Source organism: Cyprinus carpio, chromosome B8 (assembly GCF_018340385.1).
Source record: "Cyprinus carpio isolate SPL01 chromosome B8, ASM1834038v1, whole genome shotgun sequence".
Lineage (NCBI taxonomy): Eukaryota > Metazoa > Chordata > Actinopteri > Cypriniformes > Cyprinidae > Cyprinus > Cyprinus carpio.
Genome location: NC_056604.1, coordinates 11,134,335 through 11,146,060, shown reverse-complemented (window position 1 = coordinate 11,146,060; position 11,726 = coordinate 11,134,335). Strand labels below are relative to the sequence as shown.

Here is an 11,726-nt window from a genome sequence, read left to right as displayed (position 1 = left end):
AAATGATAAAAACCTGTAAAAACACGAAATAAACAGCACTTTAACCTGTAAACTTTTAACGGGTCAAATGCTATCACACGATTAGTTACTGCTACAATCGCCATTTCTTCGATAGTTGCATGTCTAAGCAGGCGACATGATGTCTGCTGCTAAACATTTCCATTATAATCAGACGATTGTCTTGATCACAACACCATCGTGTATAAGCAAACTTACCTACTGCGTAAAAATAAAGCGTCGCCCTCATGTTCGCTGCTTAAATTGTTAGGGGTGTTGCGAATTTTTTGCTTCTTTTTATTGGCGATTGGAAAAACAACTTTTGGTGCATTACCGCCACCACCAGAAAAAAAAGAAAATAAAACAATAATTTATATATATATATATATATATATATATATATATATATATATATATATATATATATATAAACTGTACAATGTAATATAACTGAACAACTCGCTTTCATTACAGAATTTGCATAAAAATGCTACGGAACAGCTGCTGTTCACTAAAAATTTGAAACAGTTGCAGTACCAGTGTATTCATTTTTTCTATTGTCTTATTGTCTGTTTTTTATTGTATTGTTTGCAAAAATGTTTACATTGCTACGTTACATCTGAATTTTTTTTACAGCATTTTCATTAAGACTTCTGATTCATTCTTTTTTAAAAGCATTAAACATTTTATAATATGCATACAATTGATTAGTAGTTTAGATTATCCAGTCACCACAAAACACAGCATCACATAATGGCATATAAATGTAAAGAATTAATTACAGACCTTTAAAGGTTATAACCTATAAAACATGAAAAAATAGTTTTTTTGTTGTGAAGATTCAAAATGAAGTTTTGATGTAAACAATAAGTTATTTTTTGTTTCTTCAAAAATCTAAGATATAATACCATTTGAAATGTTTTAATGAAACAATGACTTAATCTTTCAATAGGGTGACATTTACTGCATTCTTTCCTTCATTGTCTCAAGTGACAGAGAGACTTGTCATAAACAAACATACTTTTTAGTTTGACCAGATGTCCCCGTTTTACAGCTGGCCATCGTATGACTGATTATTTTAACCAGCAGAGGGCGCTGCGAGATTTTACACATTCCTAAAACTTCCGTCGTCACAACTCCGATATGAATATTATAAAAAGTAATTAACTAATCAGTTACACTTGCACAAATTACATTTGCAGAAAGCACATACTTTGTTGTTAAAATGAGCCTAAAATACAAAATAATAAGCCTGATTAGAGATAGAAAAGATCCATTTACAAAAGCATTAACATTTGAAAAGTTGTAAATACTGTACACATTAAATATTACTTTCATGTTCCAGTTTGTTTATAATGCCAACATATGTTAGGAAGTGTTGTCAAATCATAATAGAGAATACCAGCACAACTTGTTTCTCAGATTGATTGATAGATGATCAAGTGTGGGACCTGTATTGTCTACTCGGTTTTCCTTAATATTTAAAGCCAGTTTTAGGTTGCTGTGTGCATTTTTGTCACTTAAACATACAACAACCCAAAACACAAAGGAACTTAGATAATTAGACATAGTGCCTAATTATAAATGATCAACTAGCACATTTAAAATATAGGGCAGCCAATCTGACATTAGTGGAGGGGTGTTATATACACAGTGAAGCAAGCAAGCAGAAAAATTTGTCCTTAATGTTCAAATAAGGTTAAGTCCACTGCTGTAAGAAACAATATTGTACGATACAAAGCGCAATATATATTAAAACTTTGGGGCAATTGAGGCTGATTTGTCAACTGATATTTGTATGTGTATGTGACCTTTTTCATTTCAGTGGTTTATAATGAATTACTTCTTACCATCAAGACATTGACTTTGAAATACAACCCTAGTAAACAGTCACTGAGAAAAGTGTGCACCAGCCCTGGTCTCCCTACATGTGTAGTCGGCCCTTTAGCAGTATGTTATTTCAGATGCTGTCTATTTGTTGTTGTCAGGGATGAGTGAGTCTTTTAATGATATTGATGTCCATGCATGTCTACTCTGGAGCTGTTACAAAAAAAACTTGCTGTTGTTAGTTTGTCCTTCTGGGAGTGATTTTGTGGTTGAACCTCTCATAGTTCTCAAAGTGCCAGAGGATCTCAAGCTTCTCCACCACGTCAAGGTCACAGCACACGGAGAAGATTCCAATACTGTCACAAGCAGACCACTGGAGATCCGGCAGGGTGACCGATATTTAGGAAATAACTTGTTCTTCACTGTTTTCCTCCCTGCGAGCAAACAACATATACATATATTAGGTTTATTATAACTTTGTTACCAGAATGACTAGGTTTAAGAAAGTTATTACTTCTTACGGTGTGTTGTATTTGGGTTCTGAGGGTGTTTCTTCAACAGGATGCTGTAAAGTGTAACACCAACCAACATAATCAACATCCAGGCAAATCATGAAGGCTTTCATGAACTCAAGGAACTCATAACAGAGCAAAATTAATTTGAAAGAATTAAACATTATGTATAATATACATACAGTTCTATAGTAATACATGATTGCCCTAAATTCAGTTGTTAAAATGTAGCATCACACATGACATTATTTAAATGTAAAGAATTAAAGGACTTACTTTAAGTTTATAACCTATAAAACACACAAAAAAAATAGAATTTGTGGTGAATTTAGTACAACAGTGCCATAAACTCAAAACACAATAGGCTGTGAATGCCAACAATCTCTGCTAAAAAGAACATTTAAATTATGTTACCATTTTATGTAAATACCAACAATCTCTGCTAAAAAGAACATTTAAATTATGTTACCATTTTATGTATGTTATGTTACCAGTTGTACCAAGCTTAAATTTTCCAAAAATCCTCTCAGAGAGCTCCTAATTTAGCTTAAAAATGTCTAACTAGGAGTGATTTAGGACTAATCTGAGAGCAACTGTGAGTGAGGAAAAGGCAAAAACTTATCTTAGTGAGGAGGTAGGGCTGACCCTGTTGCTAGCTACAGAAGAATATAATTGATTGGTTGTCTAAGAAGGAAATAAAAGAGCGCTTTTAAGGGTAGGATTTAAGAGTCTATTATAAGCCTTCCCTTTGAAATTACAGGCATAATTTTTCCTGTTTTACCGTACTCTCTCTCACACTCACACACTATATATGTATATACAAACCCGATTCCAAAAAAGTTGGGACACTGTACAAATTGTAAATAAAAACAGAATGCAATGATGTGGAAGTTTCAAATTTCAATATTTTATTCAGAATACAACATAGATGACATATCAAATGTTTAAACTGAGTAAATGTATAATTTTAAGGCGAAAAATAAGTTGATTTTAAATTTCATGGCATCAACACATCTCAAAAAAGTTGGGACAAGGCCATGTTTACCACTGTGTGGCATCCCCTCTTCTTTTTATAACAGTCTGCAAACGTCTGGGGACTGAGGAGACAAGTTGCTCAAGTTTAGGAATAGGAATGTTGTCCCATTCTTGTCTAATACAGGCTTCTAGTTGCTTAACTGTCTTAGGTCTTCTTTGTCGCATCTTCCTCTTTATGATGCGCCAAATGTTTTCTATGAGTGAAAGATCTGGACTGCAGGCTGGCCATTTCAGTACCCGGATCCTTCTTCTACGCAGCCATCATGTTGTAATTGATGCAGTATGTGGTCTGGCATTGTCCTGTTGGAAAATGCAAGGTCTTCCCTGAAAGAGACGACGTCTGGATAGGAGCATATGTTGTTCTAGAGCTTGGATATACCTTTCAGCATTGATGGTGCCTTTCCAGATGTGTAAGCTGCCCATGCCACACGCACTCATGCAACCCCATACCATCAGAGATGCAGGCTTCTGAACTGAGCGCTGATAACAACTTGGGTTGTCCTTTTCCCCTTTAGTCCGGATGATATGGCGTCCCAGTTTTCCAAAAAGAATTTTAAGTTTTGATTTGTCTGACCACAGAACAGTTTTCCACTTTGCCACAGTCCATTTTAAATGAGCCTTGGCCCAGAGAAAACGCCTGCTCTTCTGGATCATGTTTAGATATGGCTTCTTTTTTGACCTATAGAGTTTTAGCCAGCAACGGCGAATGGCACAGTTGATTGTGTTCTCCGACAATGTTTTCTGGAAGTATTCCTGAGCCCATGTTGTGATTTCCATTACAGCAGCATTCCTGTATATGATGCAGTGCCGTCTAAGGGCCCAAAGATAACCGAAGATGGTTTTCCATCCTTGACCCTTACGCACAGAGATTGTTCCAGATTCTCTGAATCTTTGGATGATATTATGCACTGCAGATGATGATAACTTCAAACTCTTTGCAGTTTTTCTCTGAGAAACTCCTTTCTGATATTGCTTCACTATTTTTGGATTTGTAAATTATTCCATTCCTTTTTACTCACAATTTGTACAGTGTCCCAACTTTTTTGGAATCGGGTTTGTATATTCTTTATTTTTATTGACTATGCTGTCATACTTAACATATTTTATAGGAAATGAACAGCGACACAATAAGGTTCTGAAAGTGCTGTTATTGTTTGTGTGATCACTTTGCTTACAGAAGGTTTTGACAGACCCAAATCATGACTGCTGCAAAGTAGCATTTTTCCAGTTGGCAAATATGTTAATGTAATGATTTACTCCATTTCTGGCACTATGGTATTTCTGCGCGGTGACAGATGTTAGCATGGCACTAATGAGATCGGTCACAAACATGATCCCTGCACCATCTAATGTGTAGCGTCTTGTTAACTCCCTGTCATGCATTGTGTGCAGCACATTTCTTCTCCCTCTTCATGTTTCATCCATTTTCTCCACTGCTAAAGAAACTCTTAAACCTCTTAAAAGTCCTTGTCCGTACTCCTAACAATTTTGGACCTCAAGACCTCTTTTAATGTTTAAGATACTTTCTGAATTATTTTTCTTTAATTTTAAGGGGAAACACTCACATTTAAGAATTTTGTTACTAGGAGCAACTTTTAGCACTAAGATTCTTAATGAATACGGGCCCTGGTCTCTATACAAGCAAGATCACATCAATATTAGCGGTTCACTGTGAATGAAATAAAAAAAGAAACATTTAATAATGATCTAACTTGTTAGAATCTGCCTATTTAATAATCACCAACAAAACCGCCAGCATTTGGTTAGGTATTTGCTATACAGGTTTCAGAGAAAACCATAAACAAATTAAACTATTCTGATTCCACATTAATAAAAATTTAATTCAGATGCATCCTGCATGCATACTTACTTTTGTACATTAGCCACAGGCACAGAATTATGGAGAACAATGGTGTTAAAGCCACTGGCAATATGAGACCATATCTTCCCCGTCTTTTTTGTGTGCATGTGACATCTTTAACAGAGCTGCCAATTTCTGTCTGTATTTCATTCCTAGATGTGCAACTGAGAAAAAATAAATGCATATTGTTAATAACAAATATGCAAATGCTGCAGGGAGTACAAATAACATTTCACCTACTCTGTCCATTTGGTGCAGTTCAGACCTGATGGCGAAAAAAATCCTTGAGGACAGTTCACACATATAGTATCCAAAGTCTTTGTTCCTGTAAGCAGACATAGAGAGTGTTCTCAGAAATTAACCTCCATTGTGGGTGAACTATCCCTTTAATCACTGAATCATGATAAAAAAAATAAAAAAAACAGTATTCAGAAACGATACCTGGTCTTTTTGTTTCTTGTCCTGGTTCACAAACACTATGTTTCTGAGCATGACGGCACTGTGAATCCGAGTAATCAATGCAGTGATATCCATCAAGGACATCACACATAGTGTCTTTTATTGTAGTGCATTTACTCTGGATGTAAAGTCCTTGACCTAAAAGAGCACACACAATACTTTCATATAGGCAATGCAAAAAATAAATAAATACATAAGATAAAAAATGTTTTTATTAGATACATTTAAAACACAAGCATACTTTCATCACAATTTCTGCATGTGAGGCAGTTATGAAGGCCGTTTGGTTCACTTATGAATGTTCCTGGAGGACAAGGTTTGCACGTGGTACTCAAATCCCCGCTACAGTCACGGAGTACTACTGATCCTACAAACAACAAACAAAGCAACAGTCAGTCAGTTCTTAACCTTAGATGTGGGAAGATAGCAGAGCAGACATGCAACCAAGGTAAGGTTAACAGAGAAGCGAGTTCTGAGTGCATGTCTCAGATGCTGTGGTTTGTGGTAAATGTAAATTATTGCTGACGTCACGGCATTCTGCAGCAGTATTTAGAGTAGAAGTAAAATGCAGGGCATGAGCAGACGCAGGAGGTGTGCCCAGCCGTGAAGATACTGTTAGTATACTGAGGGATTTGATTTCAGGTTAAACACAGGCACATCAGTCAGAAGAAAAACAAGCAGCAAAGAACTGTCAGCAAGGCAAGATTTCAGCCACGAAAGCATGGGTGAATAACTTTTTATTTATTTTAATTATTATAATAATATTATACTAATGTTAAACTACAATAAAACTAATAAAATATTGACTATATTTGTTTTTTTTTATATAGTTTAGATGATATTTTCCATCTAGTTTACATTTAAAAAAAAAAAATAATAATATATATATATAAATAAAATTTTAAAAATCTAAATGTTCAGACCATAGACCGTATAAAAACAGGTTCAGACAGTCGCTTCCATATTTTTATAATTTAAATTTTAAGAATATAGATGTTATAAAAAAAGGTTAAGGTATTTGCTTTAGGGAAGAGCAACACAACCGCATCGCGTCACTTGTAATTTAAAATGTGATTAACGATAAGTGATCCTACCAATATTGCACATTGGGCAGCACTCTCCAGAAGCCGATCTATATTCACTCGGCCCACAAGCTTTTCCAAATGCGACAACTGTTAAGAAAAAGAATTCAAAGTACTACGACATTCAAAACTGTCATCCCTTACGGAAATTAACCATGACTTTATTATAGGATAATTTATTAGCCGTTGTTTTTGCGTATTGATTACCAGTTTGACTCCATGGTTAAACTATAGTAGGGTAACGTTCCGCTAGTGTAGCAAGCCCATGCTAATTTGAACATGGTTAAATGGTTTTCGGTCTTATTTGTAGTAAAACCATGGTTACCATTATCGTAAGGGATGATTTATGCACAATGGAATAAAGCTTATAAGGTTTAAAGATTTTAAATTTCACTAAATATCCTCTTTTGCTAAGACTTAAGAATATGTTCGCCATTAAGTCGGTCATTATTTCAGTTGTGTTGTTGCGCTTTTAACTTTTCAAAGCACAATCGCATCGCACTGGTCTTTGTCTTACCGGATAGGAGGAAACAGACGAATCTCAAAATGGTCGTGCTCATGTAGTTATTTGAGTTGTGTTGTTGAGGTTTTTTGATCAGCTTTTGGCTCTTACCTGTTAGTACTGGCTTATCAATGTCGGTCTAACTGTGTCTGCCATTTCTGTAAAAAATAAATAAAATAAAGCTTTATGTAACTTCAGTTTGAAAACCACATAAGTATTTTAATAAGGTGGTCCCTATTATGATCATATTTTAAATGTTTGACTGCATTAATAAAGAACAGTCAAATATTCACTACTGGATTATAAATCTTTCTCTGTGGCTCGTTGTGTTGTGCAACAGCCATCTACAATATAAAAGTATTAGCACCGCTAATGTTAATAATGGTAATATGTTAAATTAGTTTTTATTTTAATTTTATTTTAAGAAATTGGTTATTTTTGTTTTTTAAATTAGTTTTTATTTGTATTTTATTTTAAGAAATCAGTTCATGCCACAATTACAGCTACAAGAACTGGAATTAGGACTCCAACTATAAGACCAACTGAAGTCACTTTCTCACATTTGGCATCAGATGACATTGTTCCTGCTTTAACTTCTGCAAGTCCCATAGTCTCACATCTAAAGATTAATTGTAATATTATTATGTCCATTCTTATCAGAATAATTCTTAATTGGCATTTATAAATCTGTGGACACTACTTACTTTGAATGTGGTAGGCAGGCCATTAGAGATCCGTTTGAATAAGTTCCATATGTGCAGTTTACACAAACAGTATCACTAAATGCTGTTCCTGTAAAAGTATTAAGACTGAGATGTAAAATGTCAATAAAGCTACTACTAGGGTTGTAATTACTGGGGTAATCAAAAAATTCTGATAACCTCAGTAATTAAATCAGAAAATTGCTGTAAATCATAAGAAATTACATTCTGCATGCATTTTGTCACCGTTTAAAAATCTACAGTTGAGTGTATATACACTCTCACCTGTTTTGTTAATATATTGTCCAGGTTTACATTCTGAGTGCTCCACTGCTAATGTACAGGAGCCTTTATTAAGTTTAATGCAATGGAATCCTTCCTGAGGCTCATGCAAATTGTATCTGCAGAGCTTGTGCAGGCCTTTTGCACTTTTAGTTGATGGACTGTGAACACAAAAACAAAGCATTTATATTTATATTTAAAGTATAAATACATTAGACAGCACTTGCTTATTAAAGATTTATATCTCTTTAACATAAATTAATGCTTTTATCACTGGGCACATACCTGCGTCACACACAGTGCAGGGAAAACATGATAAAAGTCCATTGGGTCCATCTGTGTATGTTGATGTAGGACAAGGAATGCATGTTGTACTGGTATCTATAGTACAATGCCAATAAACATGGTTTCCTGAAAAAAAGGGGTAAAATGTGTTTTTTTTTCTTGAATAAAATGATTATATGATGTGTGTGTGTTTATCATACTAACATGGTCATGGAAAGTTTTTTTGTTGATTGATCACATTGGTTATTAGCTTGTTTTATAATTTTATTTTTTTTTGGTTGGAGCTGTATTTCATATTCATATATATATATATATATATAAGTGACCACATTGCTGCATCACATGAGTTATCAGATATATACATATATATATTCAGCTGATTTGATCATTCTAGTCTTGTTTGGTTACAGCCAAATTACACATACATATATATTTTTGAAATAAAATGCAGATAATTGTTTTGAGCCATATGGAAAAATCATGGTTCTAATTTTTGGTTGAAATAAGTAAAATCGATAGAATCATAGCCTTAAGCTAAAAAGCTTTATCCTCTAAACTAGGTTATTTATTTATTTCTTTTTTTGTAAAATCTGTCAACTCTGCCTGCCTAAAAGCTGCAAACTGGCTCTGACTTTTGGCAAGTAGCATCAAAAACATTTGGCAAAAATCTGTCCAAATGTTGTGTAGTGTATTCCAGCCTTTATCATACAGAATGTTAAATAAACAGTTTTACTGTACCAGGGGCACACATGGGGCAACATTCTCCATTTATATCATATTCAGCACGGGCACATCCACAGAAACAAAGTCCCAAATTAGCAATGGTGGTGATAGCTACAGTTGACATAATGGTCCTTAACAACAGCATGTCCATATGAAGTGCAAGGGAGGTTTATTTAGTCCATTTGAAAGTAAATGAAAATGTTTCACCCTCAGATTTCATGAATCTATTTCTTTCTTCACAACTTCACATTAAATAATGTATTAGATGCCAGTACTTGGCATTCCTGTCCACCGAGAGGTACATTAATTCTGTGTTTTTATATGCACATTAGGGGTGTTTCAGATCCTGATTTCCTGTTTCCTGCCTTCAGAAGATCAGTTTGACTGAGGCTTTAAATGCTTTGGCAGAAGACTCCAACAAACACTTCTTCCTTCACAATCGGCTTGACTCCTCTTGAGTAAACAGAGTCATCAGTTGTATTCTGTAAAGAGTTTAAATAAAAAGGTTATAGCTAATGTTCTATCTTAATGTTTCATTGTGAATGTCTGCTTTTTAAAGTGTTAAAGGTTATTAAAATGTGAAAAGGCTCATAGCAGTGTTTGATATACAAAAGTAAACATGCTTCTAAGTATGAAAAAAACTAAAAGCGTCACAATTTCAAAAAGGGAAGAGTGAAATTAAAGTTAAATGCAGCACAAAAAAGGTCTAAGGCAGGGGCAATTCTAGGATTTTAATTAGTAGTAATGGGGGTCTTTTGTTGGTTTTTTGACGGCTGATGCCGATGCCGAAATAAGGGGGGTCGATAGCTGATATAAAGACGATTTGCTTTGCTGCTGAGTGTGTCAGTAGGAAATATCAGTTTACTTTTACAGACATTCCTTTTGCCATTAATTGTTATAATCCAGTGAGATTTTTTTTGTTCGCACAAGGAGTCTGACAGCAGCCAGTGCTCCACACAGAGATCTGATCTCTCATCATCATCCAGTCTGTCTTCCGATTACATGAAGAAACAGTCTTGTAGCGTTCAGCTGACTGAAATCCGTACTCTTGTAAATTCTCTCATCATAAACAGCAAAATGCAGTTTATGCGTTACAATGTAAAATAAGAGATTCATTTTGCAGTGTAGACAGCATCAGTTATTATAAGGATAACTTAGTTTTATTGAGAGAGTGCTTAAACTGCGTGACAGATCAAAGTTAGTGATAATGTCACTTTCTTTTTTTTTTTTTTAAATAATTTTTTATTAATTTTCTAGAAAGAAAGTGTACTCAAAATACAATGATAAATACAAAGTGTATCAACTGTGCTAAACTAAAGGGGAAGTCGTGGCCCTACAGTGGTTAGAGAGTTTGAGTCACCATACTTGGTTGTATTTCATGTCACTTTTTACTTTTTTCACTTTCACAAAATAAAACAAAAGCAAAAAGAAACAAAACCTGAACCAACAAAACACAGTCAGAATAATAGAACCAATATCAATAATTGATTGAGATATATATATATATATATATATATATATATATATATATATATATATATATATATATATATACACTATATTTTATATAAAATAAAAAAATCTTCTGAATCAGTCTCACATATATATAATAAAAAATCTTCAGTTTTCAGTTCTAGCTTTCCCTGAGAATATAGAGTGGTTTAGTTGTGATGACAAAACCTGACCAAAAAAAGATTAAAAAGGGGAATTGAAGGCGATCACTAATTCATGTAGTTTATGGAGCTAAATGCAAAATTTTTAGGGGGGCTGAGTAGTCATTTAAAAATGGCATAGCAATGCCCATGGTCTAAGGGTCTTTACGCATTTAGTAAGACATGCATCACGTATCACAGGTGCTACAAAAAATGAGCCTGGGAAATTTGGATACATACATCTGTTCATTGGTCATTTTAGACTAAACGGATAAGACATTTCATGCTAGTTGTGGCTTTTTCTGCAAAAAAAAAGGCCTAAACAAACTGAAACCAGAAACGTCCAACATCTAAAACTACGAATAGCTTTTAGGAGGCACCGCTAAATTGTTATTTATGAATATAAATGAAAATTCAGACCTGACGACGGACGATGTGGCGTTACCATTTTCAGAACTGCGTAAAAATCTTTCATTATTTCTACTGGAAAGCATATCAGTGTCACACAGCCATCACTTGCTTCTTTTTCTTCTTCTGGCGGGGTGCAAACAAACACAAGACGCCTCATTGGCCGCTTTGAGCCGTTGCTGCGTCCATCGTAGTGTGAATAGTGACAGACAAAGGAAGGGAAGTAAGCAGGGGAGATGCGGTGGATAAAAACTCGATAGCATTTTACATTTTATCAACCGATTTCAGGAGTTTGTGATCTACATACAGGTTAAAGCCAACTAATAGCATCCACTTTTTCTTAAGAAATTGTAGAAGCTCACACCTGATTTAGTTGATTTTTTTCGGTTTTACAATTCTA

The 11,726-nt window shown here is 34.5% G+C and overlaps 1 protein-coding gene and 1 pseudogene across 4 annotated transcripts; both read right to left on the bottom strand.

The window, feature by feature from the left end:
- Window positions 1–892: 892 nt before the first annotated feature.
- LOC109067307 (tumor necrosis factor receptor superfamily member 14-like) lies at window positions 893–7,333 on the bottom strand. 4 transcript variants are annotated; one of them, XM_042729628.1, is made up of 9 exons: window positions 7,291–7,333; window positions 6,786–6,863; window positions 5,933–6,058; window positions 5,674–5,829; window positions 5,473–5,557; window positions 5,242–5,396; window positions 2,613–2,626; window positions 2,339–2,389; window positions 893–2,258 (listed from the first exon to the last, which is right to left on the bottom strand). In XM_042729628.1, the coding sequence occupies exons 1-8, from the start codon at window positions 7,331–7,333 to the stop codon at window positions 2,342–2,344; spliced, it is 705 nt and encodes a 234-aa protein (XP_042585562.1). In that variant the 3' UTR covers window positions 893–2,258; window positions 2,339–2,341. The 4 variants fall into 4 exon arrangements, with proteins under 4 accessions (XP_042585562.1, XP_042585560.1, XP_042585561.1 ...); XM_042729626.1 differs by having other exon boundaries at window positions 2,346–2,389; XM_042729627.1 differs by having other exon boundaries at window positions 2,346–2,389; window positions 5,242–5,384.
- A 428-nt stretch (window positions 7,334–7,761) lies between these two features.
- Window positions 7,762–11,465, bottom strand: LOC109074299 (annotated as a pseudogene).
- Window positions 11,466–11,726: the final 261 nt, after the last annotated feature.